Source organism: Pagrus major, chromosome 21 (genome assembly GCF_040436345.1).
Source record: "Pagrus major chromosome 21, Pma_NU_1.0".
Classification (NCBI taxonomy): domain Eukaryota; kingdom Metazoa; phylum Chordata; class Actinopteri; order Spariformes; family Sparidae; genus Pagrus; species Pagrus major.
This window is the reverse complement of record NC_133235.1, coordinates 20,020,341-20,046,127: the sequence shown is the minus strand read 5'-3', so window position 1 is coordinate 20,046,127 and position 25,787 is coordinate 20,020,341. Positions and strand designations below refer to the sequence as shown.

Sequence of the window (25,787 nt, the reverse complement as noted above, 5' to 3'; positions counted from 1 at the left end):
AATGAAAGCACCAAACACTAGTCTGGTTATGTAAGATCATTTTCCTTTAGATTTACATAGAGTTTACATTTTTATCAAAGGAGACATATTTTGCTCATTAACAGTTTCATCATTTTATTCTGGGTTACTACAAGAATAGGTTTACACTCTTTAGTGCTCAAAAAACACACTCATACTGCCTCTGCTACTGTCTGTTTAACGCCCTTCCGAATAGCCAGCCTCCTCCCATTGGTCAGCTCACAAACGCCTGAGCCAACACCGCTAACAACAACAGAACAGCTGTGCTAAATGAATTCTTATGTGTCAAACTAACTACACAAAGTCACAGAAATCAGACGAGGCGTTTCAGGAGCAGTGTTTTCTGTTGGAGAGGAGCTTCTGTTGGTGCGGACTTGGACCTCTTTAACTTTCAAGATCTTTTACATGCACAAGAACCTACAGTATATACAACACTAAAGCAAAGGTAAAAAATGAAAAAGCATAATAGGTCTCCTTTAATATATCTACAGTAGTTTTAGAATACAGCCCAAAAAATCTTGCAAAAGGGCTAATTTCCATTTTTTATTTGTGCGCCTGGTCTTATTTATGACACACACTACAGTATACAGCATGCAAAAGCACAAACATCTAAGTTCCTTCATTGTGTCACATAAGTCACCTACTTATGCCGTTTTAATCCTGTATAACTCAATTTGGAGAGCCCCAGGATAAACGTGCCCGCTAAATAGATTGCGCAAATTGTTTGTTTGCATATTAAAGCATGCATGAAAAGTACCCATTTTTTAAACTCAACTCTGAGAGGGAAAGCCAAGTTCTGGCCTAGTAAAAGCTTGGCACGGGGACAAAAAGTACAGTTTATTTGCTCCAGCACTGGAAAAGCAGGTGAGACTTTGCAAAATACCACTTCCTCTTTGGAAGCAAACGCCCATCTACACCACGAGTCAAATTATCTGCGCTTGTAATGCAATCAAACGAGGACTAATCCAATTACAATTTGTTTGGAGAAAAACAGCAACGACATCCATTGATGGGCATATTGTGAATTTCACACCGTAATCAAAACATAAATACTGTGTATTGTCACATGAAAACAGATACTATATGTATCTTGCTCCTTGTTAAAGCAATATATTACCACCCAACCGCACCAAATGTATATATATATACAAACATATGTATATACACATACAGTTCCTATGTACATACTCTTTTATTATATTTATACATATTCTATTTTTTTTGTTGCATGCTCTTTCTTATTTTACTATTTTATTATCTTATTACACGGGGGTTGCAATGAAAATTTCATTGACATGTTAATGTCCAATGACAATAAAGGCAATCTTGAATCTTGAATCTTGAATCTTGAAAAATTCCTGTGCACATCTTCAAGGGCAGAATACTTCATGTTGAGCCCGTCTAAAGATGTTTTCAATGTGTTGGTGCACTTACAAACTGTGTTTTGCTGGCTGGCGGCGCTTCAGTGATGGACTTGAGGTCTTCCACTGTGACTCTTTCCATGTTCTCTAAGGCTGATCCAGAGTAGAGCACGACATCCTTCACGAAAATACTTATAGCTCTGAGCATGTAGGACACAAATAGGTGCATGTGGATGTAGTTCCTGGTGCAGTGCAATCGTCTGGGGAGAAAACAAACAAGAGCGGCAAGGTCAAAAGATGGATCTGCTGAAAAAAAACGTGCAAGCGCGTGTGGGCTTTTCACACACACACATGAACAATGCTCATTCTAATTAGAGCCAGCTGAATTCCATGCTGACTGTAACACATTCTTGAGATTTAGGGGCTCGAAACGCTCAAATATTGAATTCGCCGGCTGCAAAGTGAGCTGTAAAAACAAAATTGCAAGCATGTGTTGGGAATAGCAGGAAAATTTCCTTTCAAGACAAGCATGAGTTTATCTGTCATAATTTCTTCCTAAACATCCTGTCTGAGTGTTTGAAGTCATGCTCCAGTGTTGGAATCAGGCAGCTGGATCAATGGCCACAAAGGTTGCGTCATTACAAAGGCAAGTAAAAAGATGATAGTATTTACTGAACATTCATTAGTGTTTTAATGAAATCCAAAAGCCAACATGAACTGGAATATTATACGTCTCATAAAAAAAGTACTGAAGTACTGAAATTATTAATGCATTATTAACAATTTCTTTCTCTAAAGCCTCATTATTGAGCTGGATGTTTGACAAGCGTCCCTCAGAGGACCATTGATTTAGGAGTGGTGGGCGGAAACTAATTTAGCGTACATTTCCCTGGTGAAAAGTACTGAACACAACTGCTAATGTGAAATATCCCTTTTCTCTCGCTGGAAAACATTTATGAGCTCTCCTGTCTACAAGCTGACATGTTGAAGGGGAGACATGGCTGGAGTGCTGCGGAGCACGGAGCCAGAATGTCAGATGGGCCCCTGGGATAACTTATTAAACTCATTTGGCCCGTAGATTTCCTGGTGCCAGTTGGGAGCGTTCCTGAAGCCTCCTGACTGCCTGCCTGTATGGTAAGTCACGCTGGTGGGAACATTGGTAAACAGCGCCTTCACATCGATTCCTGATACTCTCTATGCTAAACAAAATAAGCAAATAATGACACGTCTGCCCTGCATTAATCAGCTGGGAAAAATCAGAACTCTCGCTGCATGAATAAATCAATTCAACCTTGTTTCAGGGTTTTTCTCCAATTAAGCACTGTTACTACGAAGCCAAGATAAGACTGATGTGTGCAGCATCTTTGTAAATTCCTTCTGTCAGCCTATAGGAGAAGCAAAGCTGTTTTTGCCGTGTTTGTGGTGACAGAGCTGGATGTTTTTATGGAGACCTGGGGTCATTTCCAGTCCTTTGTGGAGAACGAAACTGGATAAATTGGACATAATAAGACATTATATAAAGACATAAAGAAGCATAAACCTCTAACTTATCTGTTTGCAGAAACGTACTTAGCTAACATTTATTCTGGCGACTGGGTTGTGAAATCAGCATGGAAATAACAAAGAACCTAAATGCCAGACACTGATAGATGCAGAGTCAAAGTAAAAAGGTAATGTTTTACACAGCATGCATGTTTCATGCTGCTGCCGTGACACAAAATAAACTGCACTGCATGCCTACGCAGCTCTGGTGAATTGCATGACTTGCATGATAAAGCCTCTTTTGTCCATTAAATCATCCTGAAATTACCGTGCTCTCTGCTCCGCTGTGTGTTTTCAACTGATAAAAAGGCACGGAAAGCAACTGTGCCATCATGCCATCAAACATTTATAGTGGAGTCACTGTTTTGATCCCTTCTGCAATTGCTTTAACCTTAATTTCTGACCCTTGTCTAAAGCCCTCTTGTGGGAGCGACTCTTGTTAATTGGAAAAACTCTATTGACGGCATCGACTCACCGGAAATATCCCAAGATGAGGACAGCCACCATGAGTGATCCCAGAGAGATGGAGTATCCCACTGTGTAGATGAGATACAGTCGGTGAAAGACCTCCTGTAGGGAGAGAATAATTTGTTAGAAATGACAACAGGACAGCAAAATGGATGCAAAGAACTTCAGCATATCCTCCCTTTACTGTAGTTATATTACTGCATTTTAGTTTAAAACACATGGTTTTATTGTTCATTATAACCTTTATGTGTATGATCATGTAAAATGGATAAGATTCAGGTTAAAAGACAATATTCAGTCAGCGTACACAATATTATCTTTTTTAAGGAAAACATTACCTCCACCTTGGAAACTCACACGAATACTGACACTGACTTCAATTCAGTTTTAGTGATCCTGATATTTTACATGTTTACATGTTCTTTTGTTAGATGTTACAAAACCTGGTTTAACACTATCAAGATTTAGGGTTGCTCTTTGTTCTTAGTTACATTAAAACAGGTTGAAATTTTAGTGACACCAATACTTTATGTGAGTGATTTTATTACAAAGAGCATATTTTTACAAGGGGGCAATGTAAACATTCACACTATATTGGCATATTGGCTTTGCCTCCTAAAAACGTAGCTTCAAAAAGTGTTAATTTCAGTGCGTTTGAACATGCCTTGCCACTTGGTGACAGAACTGTCTGAAGCACCCAAAAATTACTGATGGAAACAGCATCTGACATGGGTGGCGGAGCAGAGAAAGTCTGGGTGGGGCAGTTTGATCCTCCAGCAGTGAGCTGGCAGCCAGAGGACACTGTAAGGAGAGCCACTAACCAGACCCTCTGTGCGTCAACATGCTGAAGGGGCCAACAGCCCTGTGTGATGTAACCAGATACTCCACTGCTGTTATCATTTAGCATCAGGATCCTGTGCCAAAATAACGGGTGTCTTAAGTTGTGGTGGTGGTCGGCGGTATGGCAGTTGTGCTGTGTGGGGCTTTCATTCGTGCATATGTATTTGTCATTAACTGCTGCAAGCGCTCCGTCGGGAGCCCATCAACACAAACATCTGAAGTCAGAGAGAAATTGAAGGGCGCCCTGATGAGGTTATGCCCACATCCTCTGTACCACATTCAAGCTGGGGAGAGGAAAATGTGTGTGGCGTTTTCATGGGTAAAAATCAAAGTATGACAGGCTTTGGCCAAAAATCCTGAGTTCGCTTTCTTTTTGTTTGTTTTTTTTTTTTTTTTTTTTATCAATAAGCAGCTGATCATTTTATTCCTTGTACATGTGTGTAGGCGCGTGTAGATATGTATGTATATGTATGCATTTATATCCAGGGTTGGGGGGGTTACTTTAAAAAATGTATTCCGATGCAGTTACTAATTATCTACGTAGTTAAAAATGTTTTTTTCCATCATACTAACCCACCTTATTTTTTCCGATTTTTTAATAATTTTTTCTTCATTATTTTTTTTCACTATAAAATATATAAATATTGGACAAATCCTTTAAGTATAAACAACATCTTATGTGAGCAAATGTAAATGTATCTAAGCTTTGCACTCTTAAATATAAAGTATATAGAATGAGTGACTGATTACTCTATTACTCTATGCCTGCTATCCATCTGCAAGGTCCCAGACTTTTAGTAACCACTAGCAACGGTACAAAACAGCGGAGCCATTTAACACTAAACTCTAATATAATCATACACCTCATTCATATCTAGGCTGTATGTGAGATTATTGAAATGCTCCATAAAACCCACGTCAGCATCATTACTGCGCATGATGCAGTTTTACTTATACAAGAATTACTTGTTCATACAGTATATACACACAATAATGACTGAGTAAGTGCTATTTCTCCATTTACAGCCAGGTTATAGCTGTTTTCCACCCTTCTTACAATACCCAGTAGGCCCATTCACTGGCAGTGTTATGCTCCGACATCTGACCCTCACACAATGACGGAGAAAGAAACACTACGGGAGCAACCGCGATCAGGGTCACATCGACCTTTGTTAGTCACTTGGGGATGGTGGTAGTAAAAGGCTGCTATGTTTGGTTTACAAAACAATTGTCTCAACATGTGCCGTGTTGTGAAGGTGATGTCAGTGCTCATGGTATTTATGATCCCAGAGTTGACTCTCACATGCTGATTATGTTTAGATTTTATTTTACAGATGGTTAAGCTTTATTGTAATGTTTAGGTAGTATACAGCAGTGGAATTGTGTGTTGTAAGATTAAAAAAAGTGTCAACGTGGTGCAGATAAATTGAGTTAATTGAAGAAAAAAAAAGTAAAAATAATTTGTATTGGGCATATTTAAAGGTGTGTTATACAACTACTGGTATCCTTGAAGGCATCGTGGCACTACTTTTAGTCTGATAACCTCATTACCGGGAAAGCACCATGACACACTGCAGAATCCTTAGATCTAAATGTCTTCTTATCACTGTCTAGTTGCTCTAAAGGCGGCTTTGAGGTTGAGTCATGGCTTTCTGAGAACTTTTTCAATTTGCAGTTACGACTAATGTGACACACTGTTTCCAGTTTATATTTGAACATACCATTAGCTAATTGTAACCTCATGTTATCACAAAGCCACCACATTGCCATCCTGTCATTATCTCCCACTGTCACCATCTCGACATTTCATTAAATATAATTTAAGTTCACTCTCACTGTACAAATACTGAGAAGGCATGGCGACAATCTATCATAAAAAAGGGACTGTAATTGCTGAATAAAATGGTGCAATTGCTCTAAAGAGTGGCAATTTACTCTGATGATATACTCACAGAGGCTTTTAATTATTGTGGATGAAACTCTAACTGAGTCAATGAGCATGCAAATGGTCACGAGACAGATCTCACCTTTTCGTGGCTATGGTTGTAATGGTAGAGGAATTTTGCACATTCGTTATAATTAGCCCATGTCTTGTTGATCGAGACCTGCTCCCACGTTCCATTGTTGTCACACCGACGGTACGCTAGTCCTAGACACCAAACAGAAAAGTCTGTCTTTAATTACAGATTTCACAGCCTGTTGTTTGCCAACACAATCAATTACTCATCCACAGCTCGTTTCTTTATCAAACCTGCATACAATTGTATAAATAATATAAATAATTGTACAAATTGCAGGTTTAAAAAACAGGTTTGAAACAGGTTTCTATGGAAGACCTGAGAGGCAAGTTTTCTTTTCATCTGTGAAATAAGTAAAAAAATAAAAAATGTTTTGGTCTTTTTTCACTACTCTGCACGCAAGTAATAACATTAATGTTACATAGAGTAATATAGACTTCCTTGTGTTTAGAGTGCATGGAGAAATTATCTCTCCCCTGAAAGAAAACATGAACACTTTTAGTCCTGTTCAGAACATGGGTTAGTGGCCAAAATGAGTATTACAAAAACAATCACTTAAAAAAAAGCCACTCTTCTAAAGCCTAATTATTTTTATTTTTCATCTTCACTCAAGTGTTTGCTGCCTCTGATCTTTCTTTTTTTGAACTTCGGTGTTCCCGAAACCAAAGAGTACCTTCATCACATTTTGTTTGAACTTCAGAACACACAAATGAACCTGACGAAAAGAAAAACAAAATCTGTCATCTGGCAAAACTTTCACAGATGAAAAACAAAGAATTATCCGGACAAAACTAATATAAAAACTAGAGAAACTGAAAAAGGATCAACAGATTTGTACTCTCTTGTCTCTCAGTGCTTCCGTAGGTTTCTGATGAAGTTATGATTGAACAGTATGTCGTAGCACCTGAGGCCCGGTGCTCATTCACCAGCTGAAAATGAGCTTCAGGGTTTCGACTGCTGACTTTATGCAGGGCAGGTCTTACCTTTATGGTTGAAGTCATAGATATACTCTGGACAGGCGGTGGACACAAGCTTCCCCGGAGGCCCTTCAGGCCAGCAAACAATGCCGTCCCATTCCGGTGAGCAGAAACCATCTGAGACAAAAGAAGCAGCGATGACTTTTAAAAACAGAGCCAATAGAGTGTTTCCAGCATTACATTGCCATAGGCGTTTACAACAGCAGCAGTGCTGTGTGTTTTCAAGGATCCAGTTGTCCTTTAAAAAGTAGGCCAGATGCATGAACTTTACCCTGTTTGCAAATTATGGCTGTGTAGCAGCCTTGTAAGTTGTGGTACGTCTGAATGTACATTAGACATTTTGTTTTTGTTTAGTTTAAGGACAACATGGGTCAACCAGAGAGAAAAAAACCCCTCCCCATCTATTGTAATATAATTAAGACTCGCAATCATGGAATTCTCAGCATGCTGAAAACAAGTCGTCCATTGAATCTATTGTGTTCATAAAGGCTTGTTTGTTGACTGCAGCAGATTTCCATAACTGCTACATTGTTGATAGCATCATACTGTTTTTAGGTCGTATTGAATTGGTTTCAGTATGGATCCCATTTATGAGATTCCCTGCAACACAGGCTGAATTGTTACATTGTAAGTAGCCTATTACGGCAGTTAAATCGCTTATTTTCAACTCTGTGTCATAAGGGATGCAACTAACAATTATCAATTTCATTACTGATTTAGTAAGTGAATTGCTTGGTCTATGAAATGTGAACCAAATGCCCATCAGTGCAAACCTTTGAACATATTCAATTTAAATACATGTAAAACATAGAAAAACTGCAAATTTGAGCACATTTGAGAAGCTGGAAACATTTGATAAATAGTCAAATAATCGATTCATCAACAGTTTTTTTCAGCTTTCAACTTTTTTTCAGCTTTCAACTTTACAAAATGTAAAATAATCATAAAAATATTAATAATAAAACTTGCTTTTTCCTTTCCTCAAGTGTTTTATATACAGTAAGTTCTTGTGCATGTAAAAGATTGTGAAAGTTAAAAACAACGGAAGCTCCCCTATCACAGAAAACACTCCTCCTGAAACACCTCGTCAGTAGTCCCGCCTTTAATACTGTGACTTTGTGACATCACACTACGTGACTACGTCACACATTTACATAATTGAATGCCTACCGGCTAGTTTGATAAAAATTGATTCAGCACAGCTGCTCTGTTGTTGTAAGCTGTGCTGGGTCAGGCGTGTGAGAACTGACCAATCGGAGCAGACTGGGTATTCAGGAGGGGGGTCCTTAAAGAGACAGGAGCTAAAACAGAGCGTTCAGAGGGAGAATGCAGTGCTGCAGTACTGGACAGTATGAGACAACTGATGTGTTTTTGAGCATGTAAACCTATTCTAGTAGTAACCCAAAAAAGAATTATGAATCTGAAAGCGAGCATGATATGTCATGTCCTCTTTGCATGTCTTAAACAATGAACATTTTGAAGCAAACCAATTTTTAAAAAAATCAACTATTTTAACGTCTTTCTTTAATTACACTCCACACATTATTGTTTCAATTACAGGATTGGCTGATGAAGTGAAACTCAGAGGAGATTTCTATTCAAGTTTTTTCTTCTTTTTTTTTTTATTGTGATGAGGAACATTTGCATCTAAAAATTGCAGGGATCATTATAACATCTCTGTTTTTGCCTCACTTTCTTCAACCTCTGGAAAATTCTGAAGATCGCATGACATGAGACTTTGTAATAAAACATCTATACATAGTTCAGACAAAGAGCTGCAGGTTCAAAGGGGGAGAAATGCCATTTCAAAGCGTAAAGCCCTTAATTGACAGCTAAACCATGAACCTCAGCTCTCTGATAGTGGGAGCAAAGAAGTCCCTTTCCCCACAGATTCCTGGCAAAAGCCCCCCTTATGGCTTGGCATTTGTGTTGTATTATTGAAAACATCTGCCCCACTTTGACCACTAATAAGCAGCTACGGATAAAACTAAAACTATCCTCTCTTTGCAGTAGATCCATTATTTTCTCATTCCTGTAATCAAACTTACAAAGAAACATCTGAAGCGATGACGACATGCTTTTTATTTGCCTGTCACTTGGAGCGCAAAATTAAAGAGCAGGCCGAGTGGAGCTGACGGATTCCTACGGATCTGTGTTGGGAGAAAAACAGCGTTTGGTTCTGAAAATCACACTGACCACACATCCTGGGAGTAAAAGTAGAATTGCTGTTCACTTTTGCCATAGGTTTTATTGCAATAGGACCACCTACTAACTGGCTTAAATTAAACACCAAACACACAATTTCCCGCACATTTCTTGACCACGATTTAAATATAAACGTGACTATGGAGGGACTTTGGTATTAGTGATGTCAGTGAGGTTTTTAATAAGGTTTTCTTTTGCCCCCGACTCATTTCATTCTGACCTGCAGATGTCAAAACACATACTGCATTTTCTCATGATACATGCAACCTTTTAGAATGATTGCTGATGTTATTCTACACCCAGACCACAAGCTTGAAGGCTGAGCTATTTTCACACTGCAAGGTCTGGGGCATTGAACCCACATCCCTCCACTGTGCTCTCCAGGCAAACCTCAGTGTTTCCCTCAATGAAATCCTTGTCTCAGTCACGTAATGGAGACTTTTGTGTATTTAAAGCACAAATGAGAAATAAAAACAAATTGATCAAACGCTGAAATACAGCAGAAACCGAGGTTTTAGCCTCACAGTTGGTCTAATCCTTAATGAAGAGGAATTGCACCATAAATTCACTACTCGGAACAAACCCCACATTTCACACTAATGTTTTAAAATAGTCGTCACTCCACATCTCTTATAATAGTTCAGAAAACCACGAGTTTACAGTGCCAGAAAAAGACTCCGGGGGTGGTCAGGCAGGACACAGGCAAGAATAATACAGATGTAAAGCCAAAGTCCTAAAAAATGCATGCGAGTTGCTATTCTCTGAGTACACCTCAACCCACAGACTCAGGGTCACACCACAATACAAGAAAAAAAAGAAAGTTCAAACAAAAATTACAAGAGGGAATTCTGTCCAAATCCTAACGACCACTTCAAGGAAAACACTTACACGGATCATCAGAAAGCACAAGTAATACTTTCCTCGAACTTTATCAGATCTTGAAAATCTCTTAAATTCCACTCAAACAGAAACCATTAACTGGATTTTAAATTGATTTCCACATAATTACAATCAAACAACCAGATGAGACACTTCAGTTCAAATCAAGTTCAAACGAAGTGAAGTCAAAGCAATTCATGAGCCATTAAGTGAAAATATCTCAAATCAGGCACGCTAAATGAGCACATACGTGATTATCCAGGCATTAGGCACAACTGCACCAGGGTCTCTTGTTTTTTTCTTTATTAAGGTACAGTAATGTGTTCATCTTAATTCCTTCAGCTGTTATTGAACGCAAATGTGCAACCTTCCGAAAGAGGTCAGAAAACAGCCGTCATATGCAGGTTGAGTCACGTCAAGTGTGTGACTGCATCATCAGGTATGCAGGTCAGCTCTGATGTGCTGATGTACCCCTGAAAACAGCACCTAAAGCATTTCACAGTCGGATGTAATGGGCTTGTTAGAGTACAGATTCATCCCAGTGAAAGAATACATATAGTGCACTAAAAAGAGCTGCAACTATTATTTATATTATAATAATGTGATTAATAATGATTAATCTATTCTTTATTCCCCAATTAATTTTTTAGTCGATGAAAGTCATACAATATTGAAATAGGTTCAACGTGATGTCCAATTAATCATTAAATACAGTTCTGGATTAATTTTTCTGTGTATTTACTTATTGATTAAATTGTTTAATCACTGTACTGCATGGATAAGTGACAGCCTATCTTTCCTGTCTGTAGACTGACTTACATCTTCAATTAAAGGAAAAGTTTGTCACTTTAGAAAATACACTTGTTCACTTTTTGGTAACCAGTTAGATGAGGAGATTGATACAACTCTCATCTCTGTACAGTAAAAATGAAAGCACTTCCAACACACAGTTAGCTTAGCATGGCACACAGACTAAAAACAACTAGCCAGGAAGTTACTGTGCCAGGCCAATACATATTCCAGCACATTAACCCCTCAAAAACCACAATGCGCCATTTGCAAAAAAACAAACAACATTTAACATGTTAATTATTGAGCTTTAGAGACAGATTCAGGCTGGCTGTGTCAAGTCTGTATACAAAGCTACGCTAATTGTCTGCTAGCCTTAGCTTCGCATTTGCAAAATCTGATATCGTTGTGTTGGCGTTGCTCCTGAAATTTCAGAATTAATGTTGGTCCAGGCCCATGATTGAAACTGATCAATCATGTTTTTGTAATGTCATAGCTTAGATTGGAAAAATATGCACATGGGAGAAGTTATCCTTTCAAATAATGTTGTGAAAGCCCATACCGTGTTTTCCAAAACCTGGCCAAGTATTTTTGTTACCTAATCCTTAGAATTTAGTTCCCTAAACAGCGACAGATAATTTAAAAGAAACAAAAAAAAGGAAGTGAACTCAGCAGTTTAATAATATGTTTTAAGCAGGATACAAAACCAGGTCTCCATAGTGAGAGTCTTACATTTAAACCAGTAATGAAAAATAAAACATAAAGCGCAACGCGCTCAACTCACGTTTAGACGTGAATACTTGGTGTCGAATCCTTAAAAAAGATAAGGACAGCACTGCTTCAGGGTGTATTCTGGAAATTCTGGAAATTGCCACAACACACTCTGAAGAAGGCCATCTTGCCTGAAACGTCCGTGTGGCAATATTAAATAGTTTTTTTGGGAGTGCAGTCCTTTATTTTCTTTTCCTTTATTTTTATTCAAACCACACAGCCAAGACAGCTTGCTCCAGATGTGTTTGGTAAGTTGAAATGATGAGCCTGGAGCGACATTCATTTTGATGATCCAGGGCAAACCCCAGCGTGATTTGTCAGTTGCAATAATGGTCCTGGAACAACATTAATTATGATGGTCTGGAACACCAGCATAGTGATATCAGATAAACCAGATATATTTACCATGCAGACATGAGCCTGGTATCTATCTTATCATTTAACTCTCTGCAAGAAAGCACACAAGCGCATTTCCCAAAATCCCAAACTATTACCTTGAGTAATCAAGGAATTTCAAGTCAAGACTGCCTGAGATTTAATGCCAGAGTCTTTTAAAATTATGACCATTATCTTCAATCTTCAAACATTATGTAAATGAAAAGACGGCTGCTGCATGTGCTTGAAGGTGCTGGTGTGACACCAGGCTTGCCAGTCACTACAACATGTCAGGATGGATTAACAGTGATGGTGGTCAGATGAGCAGCGCAGACTCTCATCTGAGAGAGGCCTAATGTTTGACTGGCTGCTGTGCATTAGCATCTAGAGCCATCCTGTTAAATGGGCTTTGAGAAAAAACAGCGTTGTTATATAAACCCTGGACGTCTTACGCAAGCAGCTGTTTGGCGCCTACAGTTCTCAATAGTAGCAATTCTGTCATATTTTTCAAAATCCAATTTGAGATCTGTGGACATTTATCAAAACCATGAAAAGTTGGGAAATACCACATGGGGCACTGGGAATGGTCAACAAAAACTTTTGTGTTCTTAGCCAGGAAGTAAACATTTTTAATTATGTGTTTCATTTACATGGGGGTATCGTTTGGAGGGTCGAGGAATTCAACGCGACCACAACGCACTGGGGTTAAAGGGAAAATAATACGATTGGTTTGGCTGTGGAATCCGAAATTCTCCTCTGAACAATCAACTGGGAAAATGACAGTAACCACAATGGGATACAGTAGATGCTGGGGTCTGCTGGAAAATGGCGCTCCTCAGACACCCATAAATACACAAGTAGACTCCGGGATCAGTTTGCCTTCAATCCAGGCCTTGGGAAAGCCACGGGGAGGACAAAGGAAACAAAGCCGCATTTTATAATGTAACCATTAACTTACAGTTTACACTCAGCTGCCTGGCAACTGCAAAGAATATATTTGCTTTAAACGTATCAGTGCTCCGTGTGCACGACATCAGCTGATTAGTATAAGCTCTCACAATCAAAAATCACGTTCAATCAAGACAACAAGGTGGTTTTTACAGTGTGCTGTACACTCCTTACTCAGTTCCTGGTAATCTTTACTGTTCGTGTTGATTGATTTCTTCCCCCATCACTCAAGCCTTTTCCTGCTACCCCTCCTATGCTTGATGGAATCTCCTGCCGACACTATGTGTGTTTCAAATCTGTGTCCATAAGGTTTTCTTCTGTACAGCCCTGGGGGGATTTATTGCACTCTCCATTGAACCTCTCGCTCCAGCTGGAATTCATTGGGGAGCTCCCTCACTAGCTGAGCACAATTCTGACAAATGAAACCATGTTGCTGCGATAAATGGCTCAGCCTGCTTTGACATAAGTGTCTTTGACAGAAATCTTTTGAAATCAGCTCATTGCAGGTTGTGGAAAATCACACTATAGGCAACCTAGTCAAGAATAATGATGTGGGACACTGCCTTCACATGAGCCTGACAAAACCTCACACGTGTAAATAATGAGTTTCCTACAGTGTTGCAGGCATTTTGGGCAATATACACAAACCATGATGGACAGGCTCATGGATTTTATCTGTAATCTATCCAACATGCTCATTTAATGGGTGATTTGCATGAAAAACATCAACACTGTGATCCCATTGTCATTCTATTCTCATACTATGGCATGACCAAAATCTCTATCTAGTTAAAGGAGCCAAAAGCTACTAGCTCTTGAATGATTACAGATGTCGAGTGTAGAATGGCAGTGGCAAAAAAGACATCCTACAATAGGAACAGTATGATATTTTCTCACATTCTTAATATTCTTTATGGCTGCAGTCAGTTCACTACTTTGGTCCAGATATTCATGGCGCCTTCAAGATGAATCCGATTGACTTTGATTGACTGATCCCCTGACATTTCCTCTAGTGCCATTATCAGGTCAAATTTTAATTTGTCCAAAAACTTAGTTTATGACCAAATACCTTGAAAAATAATGACTTTCTCATCAGCCTCGAAGCATTGTTGCATGGAGAGTGAGAGCCAAAAATTACTGCTTTACTGCAATTATTTTGCATATTACATAAAGATCCCAAAGTGGAATTGTGGTATTTTAAAACCTGAACCTTATATCTACATGTTTTGGTGTAAAATGATTCATACTTACCTAAAGTTTTGGAATCGGTCCAGCAGATCACCTCAGCTGGCAGCCAACACATGGCTGCAATGTAATCCTTTGGGGCAACTCTGACCCTCAAAGTTACATCCACTAAAAGTGCTTGTTTTTGCCACTGACAGGTTGACGTTGTTATTCTAAGTGTCTGACATAATCAAGGAAATGATGTTTTTAGTTACAAAAATCTCTTATACATCCTATTATTAACAAAAAGGCCTATCTCTGTCAGAATTGTTTCTGCACCATTGTCAGACACTTAAAATAACAACCTCAACCTGTCAGTGGCAAAAACAATGGGCCTAACTTTGACAGTCTCAGTTGCCCCAAAGGATTACATTGGAGCCATTACAGCCGTGTCACAGCTGTCAGCTGAGGAGATCTACTGGACCAAAACTTTTGGTAAAAATTTGCACACTAAGACAAGTAAATACAGGGCCCAGGTTTAACAAAAAATACCAGAATTCCCCTTTAAAATCTTAAATTTTACTGGTATTAGCATTTAGCTCAATGCCCCACTGCGCCTGACAGCACTGCTAGCATGACTGTGGACTCTCGTTGCTTTACTCACCAGGAATCTTGTGCTTCGACTTGATGTTCCCCTCACACTTCCGTTTGGCTCTGAACAACAGGCCTATCTGTTCTTCCTTTGTGAGCACATCATCTGCGTAAACCTGCAAAAATATAAAAAATGACATTCAGTTCATAAAGGGAAATACTGGAATGGCAGCAATGTGCCAGAAGCACGTTGTAAACAAACAGCTCCATCATTAAACATCATGAAGCAATGTGACTGAATTTTTTATCTGTCCAAAGAGGCTAATTCTAAAAGAAAATGTGGTTTTGAACTCAGAACATGTGTGAATCCATCTGGTTCTGAAGCAAATGTTCTGACTTTGCTCTCTGAGTAAACATTATCATGAAATGCATCATTTGGCCTTCAGAAAGCAAAATATGTTTGAATCAACAGTGAAATATTGTCTGGCAGAAGTAAAGAATCCACACCAATGACAAAACTGATGAAAGCACTTGTTATGTTTAATGTTAAATCAAAGTCAGATTTTTAATCATGACTGACACTGAATCGACACTGATTCACAAATGATACAAATGTGTGTCTGGGGTTGATTTTTATATATTGAAAACATATTAATGTAAATAGCAACAAGAATCCAGTCCTTTTAAAATGATCTTTTATTAATTCATATAACATGACATTGTTCTCTACATGTAAATAAAGTACAAGAAAACTCTTGTTTGACAGCGTCAGTCTAAATCTACATGTTTACTTACAAAATGATAAAATATGGAGTTGTCAGAATGGACTACATTACACATTGCTGAGTAGAAGAAGTGGAGGTCATGTCCTGGAAACATAATCAGTTGTTTTGCCAACCGCCAATTAACCCCAACAAAGAAGAAGAAACAAAACCATTCGCCTCGGCTATACACAAGACAAAAATCGGGTGGTCTTCAGGAAAGAAAGCTGTTTCCAACAACAGACAGCTTCTTCTCTCTGAGCAGAAACAGCTGATCAGTCATGTGAGTTAAAAGATTGCCACATCAGAACCTATTCAGAAAAGTTGTTTCCATCTTCCATTAAGCGCATTTACTATTTTTTGAAAAAAGGCCAAAAAAACACCTCAAGTGAGCGTAAATATTTTTTGTTTTTTTCCTGTGTTTTGCCAGTTCCATCAACTTCAAAATGCACACAGAAATATATTGATGGAAACACACTTATTGAGACAATATTGGTTAAAGGTCAGTATATCAATGTACAATGATTCAGTGGCTTTTTTTTCAACATGTAAACCAGCCCGCTGTATAAAAAATTCTCATCTGAAGTTGATTATTTGAACTCAACCGTCTACCTATTGTCCTTCACAACCCTCGGACCACTACTCTCTGTCTCCCTGGCCATATTGCTGCAGACAGCGTGCTCTACAGCCAGTTTTCTTCTGGGAAATAATCCTTCAGATGTACTGCTGATCTTTTCTCAAATGGAATATGAAAGCAACAGGGTGGCCTGGATGATAGACAGTCTGTGCTGAACATGGAAGATTAGATTGTACTTTGACTGCAACAGTCCAGCCATCAAAGTGTTCATGAGCGAAGCGGTATAATTACATAGCCATGAAGCAAATAAAGAAAAAAGGTTTTTCCTTGACTGACCAGCATCAGTTTCACTTGTTGTTTATAGTCCCAACTTGTATTCCTGTGGTTACATCCTCTACATGGTCACTAATCAAATGTGACAAAGTTGTAACATGGACAGAAGTGACATTTTATTCCCAACATTTTATTACACCTTATATTTTCTCAGCTTTTGAACATTGTGTTTGAGAGTGGCGTGGCACCTCAGGTGTGGTTTTCCAGTCAAGGAAACATTTTCCATTCTAATAGGTCACACTGACTGGCTGGCTGTTTGCATGTGGATCACTTTTGGCCAGTGACAAATGTGACTGTATTGAAAATGACTACATTCATTTTTAACAGAGCGTGACAAGTAAAGTGGAAATGAAAACATAGAAATTCAAGCCGCGCACTGGAACAGAGGTAAAGATCAGCGCGCAAATCACCAGGATTTTCTACTCTGCCTTATAGGAGTTTTCGTTATGCTTTGAGCCATACTGCAGCAAAATGCAATATATGTCCAGATCATGAAACACAAACTAACATGTAGGCTTGCACCATACAGTGTGCCCGGAGGTACAGCTAAAAAAAACTTGTTTTTTTGGTTCACTGATGCAGAGCAAACACTTCAAATTAAAGACAGGCGCTTGCTCCGAGCAGCTGACTCCCCGTCTGCAGAAGTATTTGTCAGTTACAGCAGCAAATTACATGTCTGGATGTAAAGAAATCCAATTCTGCTCATACTCCAATCAAAACATGCAGTGGGCTCATTTCTATATTGATGGGAAATGAATCTGCCAAGAGGCAGTTTAACTACAACATGCAGAGAAGAAAGAAATAAAAGGTGACATACATTTTTTTTTTATAAAAATGTATCACATCCAATTTCAGGACAAATAAGACTTTTACAATTTGATATAAAAATGAATTAAAAGAGAGCAATATTTTACAATAACTTCTGCTCCAGCTGACAACAACCAGGCGGTGTGGATATATTCTTATTGTGATAAATACTTCCTTCCTGTCTATAACTACAAACTGATGCCACTGATTTGTCCATCTCTTCCTTCTAAATGAGATGTGAATCTGACCAGTATGATTCATTTGTTAAATATGCTGTGTCAGACAAAGTAGTAGTAATATTTGAGAGTGACAATTAACTGAGAAAACTTTTTAAAAAGTCAATAATTGGGTATATCATGTTTTCATTTAGGCAAAAATACATTTTTCAGCTTTAATTTGACATGAGAGCTTATTTTCAGGCCTTTTCATGTTTAATCAAGGATGTCTACACAAAGAAAAACATTAAATGAAATATGAAATATTTATTAGATGTATTATTTATCATTAGATTAGACATAACACTTTCATAAGACAAAGGACCAGGCTCAAAAAGTTATTTCCAGCTATGTCCACCCCTCAACAATAATTAACACAGAGACACACATTTATAACGATGCCGATTTACACTTATAAAAACTACAAACCAGCACAAAAATGACAATTACCAATGTAAGCCATGAAGTATCCAAAGTGGTAAGTATTAGAAGTAGTAGAACAAATGAGATATTATTACATATTAGATTATTAGATTATCATTAGTGTTGCACGTGTAAGAAGCAGTTTAAGTTTATTTCTCAACGAGTGACTATCGCTGTCAAACTGGTGCTCTTCTCAAGTACGTGTATAGTTACATTACTCAAATATTACTTTTTCACAAGTAAAACTGCTGGTATGGAAATAAAACTAAAGTAAAAGTACAAAGTATTCTTCTCAAACATTACTCAGAGTATTAATTACTTTTTAACTGTTGATGTTTAATGCATTATCAATAGCAGGCATTCAATCAAAGGGGTTTCTGTTTCCGCTCAGTGGTCGCGGTCACATCTCCAAACCTGGGCCTGTAGCCTTAGTGGCTACAAAAAAGCAGATGAAAGGTTTAGACATGACTTCAAATTGTACTCAGTATTCAATTATGAGTTTAAAAGTAACTAAGTAGATTACATGGTGTAATGCACTATTAAGTATGAGTAAAATTACAGACTTGAGAAAATACAAGTACCCCAAAAAATGGCTTGTTTACAGTAATTTGATTAGTTGTAATTAGTTACTTCTACCCCTGCTGTTAATAAATGTGGTGAAGTAAAGAGGACATTATGCAGTGGAGTAGAACTGTAATTAGTAGAAAGTGTAAGTACAATACTTGGTGCAACAAATGACACAAGAATTAACTGTTGCAGCGAAGCAAAGTTTAGATATTTTCCAGACTTTTGAAGCCCTCTCCGCTGCCTGCTTTTATTCTGAAATAAGGAACTTCTAAATGTGCATGCTGAGTATTTTGGGAACAAACACGTGTGTACATTGTCTCTGATGCGAACTGCGTAACTTCAACATCTTAAAGTGAAACTGTAAATACCGAGCTGTCGTGGATCGGCTGCACACAAAACCATAATACCTCAATCCATCAATATTTTCACTACCTTCAGGCCTGAAATAAGGATGTCCAGTCTGAGAGCTGAATAAGGTTACAGAATGAAGACGTTTATGGCTTTGCACAGCAAACAACCACAGATGGAACAACATTTGACCGCAGGCGAACAAGGATAGATACTACCTGTTTACAGTGCTAACTATGCCAATATAGAATATTCCACTGAACGCTCCTGAGACGTTCACGCTATTTTCATCTCAATAGCTGGCTGGTGTTACTTTGGGTGAAAGCTCAACCGTAAGGAAACCAGAAACAGGGAATCTGGACGGTAACAGCTCTGAAAGGACGAGTGACAGGACAATCATTACTGCTATGTAATAAGCTCCATTATGTGCCTTCAGGGCCATTTTTACGTCAGTCAAACGCTTGAAAGTGGAGGGAAATGTCATCCACTTTACTACACTTTTAAATCACAGGGTGCACATCGGTTACAGTTTGCCTTTTTCAGCTTTTTTTCTACAAAGTGAAGCTGATGTTCCAGCACATTAAGAACAAATATCTTAACCTTTACAGCTCAGTTTGGGTCCCTGTGAAACATTAAACTAAAACGAGGCACGGAGTTTATTTTCTTTCTCAAAAACTGTGGAGATTTCTCCTTCCTCTGCAGACTCCCGCTTGCAGGGACGCAGGGAAGAGTATCATTTACCATTTTAAGAAGAGAATCCTGGGTAATAAGTGTGCCCCCTGATTATTTCTGAAAAGTATTCCTCCTCCACTGGCCAGAGTCCAAACCTCCAAAGTAAACACGACTCTCACAGGGAGAAACATGGACATTCTTATTTACTGCATTTCATTCAAAACACAGTAATCTTTTTGTCAAATGCTTTTGAGCGTGGGCCAAAAATGAAATGAAATGAAAATTAGAAAAATATACACCACATAAATATGTGTGTTTTCATCACCGGTCGCTAGAATACAAACTCCACTTGAATAAACCACAAGTTTCTATTTGTCTTCGCAAACTGCGGCTTGATGACTTCAACTGCAGCCCTCTGCACGGAAATAAGACTAATATTGAGAGAACTGTATTTAGGCCGGTGTGTCAAGACAGCGTCGAACCACTACGACTAAATACTGACACTATTTAGTACGAGAGTGAAGACACATTTACAGTTTAGTTTTAGTTTTCTAATTCCAGCGTTTGCTTGCTAAAGTATTTTAGTAACTTAATCCTGAGTTATATTTAGTTATGAAAGTTTAGCTTGTCTGGATCCACAGATGAATATCTTCACTGTTCATTTGTTGACCTGTCGCAACAGGATCAACAAGAGATTTCTAAAACATCCTGCATCAAAAAAAGAGTCATGTGGACAGACGCCATGCATACATTGAGTGGAGACACTGGGTTTCCGGTACATTACCAACAGTCTTGATTGTGGACAGCCCTGTGCTTTTCCCTTTTTTTTTCTCTTTCGAAAAAGTTGTGGTTGACCAAAGTCATTTCCTGAAATGCCCTGCAGTGAATACGAGAGTCAAATGCTGGAGCTTGTGAGGTAGACTTTCATTGGAAAGCTCAAAACAAAAAACTTGAGTATCCAAAAAGTTTAAATGAACCGCAAAAACACCACTGAACTCAATGGAGTATAATTATCTATAACAAGTCAACAACGGATCTCAAGTCAAAGTACAGCCCAATGATCTCATTAGTAGTATCTCAGACCATGAAGAAGTAGTCTAAACACAAAGAAGCCCATGAGTGGACAAAACTTGACGAGTGCACGCTAGTCTAGAGAAGAGAGAACCCACATTCAACCAGATGTTCGAACAACCATTACAGCTGAGAGTCGTGTGTTTCCAACCCAATCGCCAGAATAAAAAATGTTGGCAATGCACATCTATTAAACGTTGCTTAGGCTCTGGTTAGGTTTATGCACATAAGCCATTTGGTTAGGGTTAGGAAAATATCACGTTTTGGCTTAAAATACCTGCTTTGGTCGCCAAAAACACGACTGGAGATGTCCCAAGGTCTCCTTAAAAATATCCAGCAGTGTCACGCTTACAAATGTTAAAATTCAGTCTCATACTGCGGTCACTGGCTTGGCAAACTTCTCGCGTGTAACTCCAAAACCGTTCGATCCACAGGACATGAACAGGTAATGTTAATGTGATATGACACGTGTACGTAGCTTATGACACATACAATGTGAACGTATCAGTGGTTTGCAGAAAGACTAAATGCTAACATTTTATCCTGGCGACTGGGCTGGTACTTCTGAGCAAAAGGCCGTTCCTTTTAAGGGGTTGTGACCTTTGCACTGACCTCCCTAATAGTCAAGTTAAAGCAACATTTCTCCACCGGGTATAACACGAATTTACATCATATTTCATAAAGTATATTTTTACTTTTAAGTTTATTTACAATAGTTGCTTAATTAGGAATTAAGTATGTAACAAACATGGCTCAAGAAAAGTCTAAGCTGTGGTCATTAAAGGGAACCACAAAGACATCAAACTGAAACCTGTTTGATTTTTAGTCCAGTAAAATATCAACAAATCCCAAAACTCTGACAGAATACGTAACCATAAGCAGATCAAATGGTAAATGGAATAGACTGGTTTGGGTTATTTTTGAAGTAGAGTAGCCAAAGTATGGCAGAATGGTGGCACTAAACATGAAAGGTTGTAGAATCAGGAGACATGTTAATGGGAAGACTATAAGGCAAGCTTCTTGGTGACAGTAGAGGACCACTGGGACTCAGTCACTAGCTGAGAGCCAGAACAACAGCTGGGATATCCGACAGCCTCTCCATCTTCATCTCCAAAATGAGCAGAATACGTGCACAGGAATGCAGATTGGAAGTCTGAGGCCTGAACACTGTCACTGAACAGTAATAAAGATACAACTGTTTCCATCTGTCTCAATACAAGAGACAGATTTTGATGCTTCTGTACATTAACTGTCCCCTGTACCAATCATACACATCCATCCCCTAATGGGTATCTGAAGGTGGATCATGTCACCAGTGTTAGAGACTCTCTAGTAATATGTAATTAACTGCAAAATAAATGTAACTGTTATCTATTAAATGGAAAATAATATTCTCATCTTAATTTCCATTAGTGCATAATCACCTAACACTAAGAATCATTGTATTTATGTTGCCTTTGAATCAGAGGTGGTCCTCCATGTTGCTACACCATGTTTCTACAGTAGCCCAGAACAGACAAACCATACTAGAGGGAGTCTTTTTTTTTTTTTTTTTTTTTTTTGCGTTTTTGGCAGCCACTGTAAGGGAGGCTGAGATGAAGGGTATTTCATTTGTTGCAATCTGCGACCCACTCAATCCCACACACTTGTCCCTTGTCCCTTGGCCAGTATGCACAAAAATTTTGAGCATTGTTTTTGATTGGTTCTCTTTGCAATCAATGGACATTGCTCAACCTTGATCTGACTGGTTGATCTGAATGATAGGCATATATCTATATTATGCCTGTGCCATCCAGCAGCTTACATAGTTACGTTGTTGTTGTTAATATTTTGGGGGATTTTAGCCTTTATTTTGATAGGAAAGCTAGGAAAGGAAAGGAAAGAAAGGGAAAGGAAAGAAAGTAGGGAGAAGAGAGGGGAAGACATGCAGCAAAACAGCCACAGGACTATCAGGGTGCCCCTACATTTTCATTAAATTCTAATTCATTTTTCCTGCCGAGGTTATAACATTCGTTAGTAAAGGAATAAGAAAGTAATCAAATGAAATTATCCACATTACTTTGACGATGTTATTACAATAGTTACATGCCTTATTACATTTTTAACAGGGTGACTAGTAATCTGTTACCTTTCTGTTACATTTCAAAAGTAACCTTCCCAACACTGTCACATTTGTCTGTATCTGAATGAAAACCAGTTGCTTTCTTTTTGCATCCTGTGTAAACACAAGAATCATAAATACACTGTAATACATGCTGAAATGATCAAGATGTACATCAGGGCAGATTTCTTTGCAAACTCTGTGAAGCAAATGTAATCCTTAATACTTTGCATAATCACTTTTTTTATTTAAATAGTAGTAAACCAACAATGAAATTGTTTATACACGTAAAGGAAATAATAATGCTTCTCTCTGTTGGCCGATCCGTCACTAAAGATGAGATTTTTAGGTAAATGGTCGTATAAAGTGAGACTTTCCTCTGCAGATCACACTTCATCACATGGATGATAAATAATATACAGATAATATTTACTCTGGTCTCTGTAAAGCGCCTCTATTATGGGAATACAGTTGAATGTTTGTTTTATGTACTTGTTTTGGTCATTTGCCATTCTTTACACCATAGGCTAACATTTACTTCCTTGTTGTTGGCATATATTCAAAATTTGATCCCGAGGGCTTTTGGACTTTCCTGTATGTACTTTTTTTTTCACCACAAAATAGGGGGGTCTAGAAAATTATAACTCGGCTGAATCTTGTTTTTAATGGCCTGTCCACTATCTGGAAAAAACATGAATATGTTACTTTTGACATATTGCACCGCATGAATGTTTTAGCGGATGAGGTTCCTGGATATTATAAACTCTATGAGTCAGTGCCACTCCTCTTCAACTGTGCAATTTGCATTTGATGATAAAACCCACAAACCACAAGACTGGTTGTCCTTTGGAAATGCTTGCAGACCACATTCTGACTTAAAGCAGCATTTAGTTCCTAATTATACCCTGCTCTGGTCGTAAGCCTGAAGAACAGCACTTTTGTCCTTGATGGAAACATTGTGTGTGCTGTGAGAGGCAGCCTACATCTCATGGAGCCCAGATAGTCGCGATTGTGTAGCTCTCTCAAATTAAAAAAGGGGACCGTTCCTCTGTTATATAAGTGATTTAATACACACAATAAAGCAATGAAAATTTAGCGTTTTAATTTTCATCAAAAGCTTAAAAGCTACTAATGGTTACGCAACATTCAAATGCACCAGCAGACATTTCACAATATCTTAATGCATGACACAAAAATGTCAACTAATAACGCACTACCATCAGGACAATGGGTTACAATGGATGTAAATATAGTCATTTTTATGTGCGGATTATGAGGATTATAGGTTAAAAATATATATTTAAAGTGGATTTATATCCATAAGAGCTTTTTTCAGATGTAACAGATCGTACAGTTTTCACTACACACACTGTAGCATTAATGGCATATGATACCCTCTCAGTCCCAGCTTGACAACATCTGCAGTAATCCTCTAAATCAGAGCAGTGGAGGATAACACATGAGATAATATCTCTAGAAGCAACACATTTGCATATTATATGTTGAGAAATAGACTTCAGCCAATCAATACTGATTATTCAGGCTTTCCTATGGTTAGTATAAGGGGGAACAATAAATGAAGTGTCACGTTTGTTGGTTAATCTAATTACATACATGCAAATTGCCTTGACCTACAGTGATTCTACTAACAAAATAGGTGAGGTCGCAGAAACTAGGGCACTACAATATTTATTAGAGGATTGACAGCAGGTTCAGTCTAATGGACTCATCCATTTTTAAATGAGACTTTCACAAAAATACATGCTACTGCGAGAAAAAAAAGCAAGTTAAGCCTTAAACTTCCTGAAAGCCTCCCACAGGTAATTTCTTTTTACACAAAAGCTTTCATAAATAAGTGATGACAGTCAGGTCATCTGGCCTGATTCAGGTGCTGCAAAGGTTTTGTGTTCATTCATAACAACGACTTCACCGCTGCCACAATCGTTTCTGTTTCAGTCCATAATTAACCTCCAATCCACTTAATTTACAGCAACTTGTTCCAGTATCGGAACACTTGATCTCTCTTGCGACATTATAATTAGTTGCCTGCAGGGAGATTCTCAATTCATATTCCACTTTGTTTAACATCACAAAGCCTAAGTGTTGTTGATGACTCACACTTTCACACATTTTAAAGGACGTGATAGTCAAACACCATCGAGGCATCATCAGCATTCTCATCTGTGTTGTTCCTGTGTTTCTTATAGCGACTGAGACAACAGACACAGGGTCAAAATAATACCATAATTACATTATAGTCCATGGTCATTTAAATCTGATAAATTCATGTCATTCATTGATGGTTTAGAGCAGGGCTGCCCAAAGTGGGGTCCACGGGCCAGATGTTTCTAGTCCGAAAAACTGAAACTGAATGAATAAAAAAAAAAAAATTAGATAAATCACTGTTGATGCTTTTTTTTGTCAGGTAAAACGTTCTAGGATCCCTTATTATTATTTACATTTACAATTCAATAGATGCTTGGTTTTGTCCCATGACCCACCATTAGACTTCTAGTTATGCATCCCTGGTTTAGAGGCAGCAGTTCACAAACAACAAAGTAATTTTCTAACACATAGTTTAACACATAACCACATACATATTATTGCATTCTCCACCATATGAAGATTAAAGACTGAAACTGGGAAAAGAAGCAACTTAAAAACAAAACAAAAGAAGATTCATATCAATATGTTTCACACAAGTATGTACTGCTTTACTCTTTATAGAGCCATCCTTTGAAACGGTTTCAGTATTAAGTTTCTGCAGAATCAACACACCTGTACAGTACCAACTGCACTTTCTCGCTCTCTTGTCTCTCTGACAGTGAGTTGACACAAACAGTGCTGCAGTGTGTGTCTCACTCACACACTACTGCCTTCTTTTCACTGGTCTCATTCACTCTACTTTGTTATGGTATTAGCTCAATAAATACAGCTAGTGCAGAGCCACTGCGACCAGGCAAATC

The 25,787-nt window shown here is 38.3% G+C and overlaps 1 protein-coding gene across 1 annotated transcript in view; it reads right to left on the bottom strand.

The window, feature by feature from the left end:
• Window positions 1–25,787, bottom strand: part of pth1r (parathyroid hormone 1 receptor) — a 53,527-nt gene that overhangs the window by 11,018 nt on the left and 16,722 nt on the right. Inside the window, exons 2-6 of the mRNA XM_073490686.1 lie at window positions 15,020–15,122; window positions 7,231–7,341; window positions 6,257–6,378; window positions 3,397–3,491; window positions 1,453–1,639 (exon numbers count right to left, since the gene is read on the bottom strand). Coding sequence (XP_073346787.1) covers window positions 1,453–1,639; window positions 3,397–3,491; window positions 6,257–6,378; window positions 7,231–7,341; window positions 15,020–15,122 — 618 coding nt within the window. The remainder of the gene's footprint in view (window positions 1–1,452; window positions 1,640–3,396; window positions 3,492–6,256; window positions 6,379–7,230; window positions 7,342–15,019; window positions 15,123–25,787) is intronic.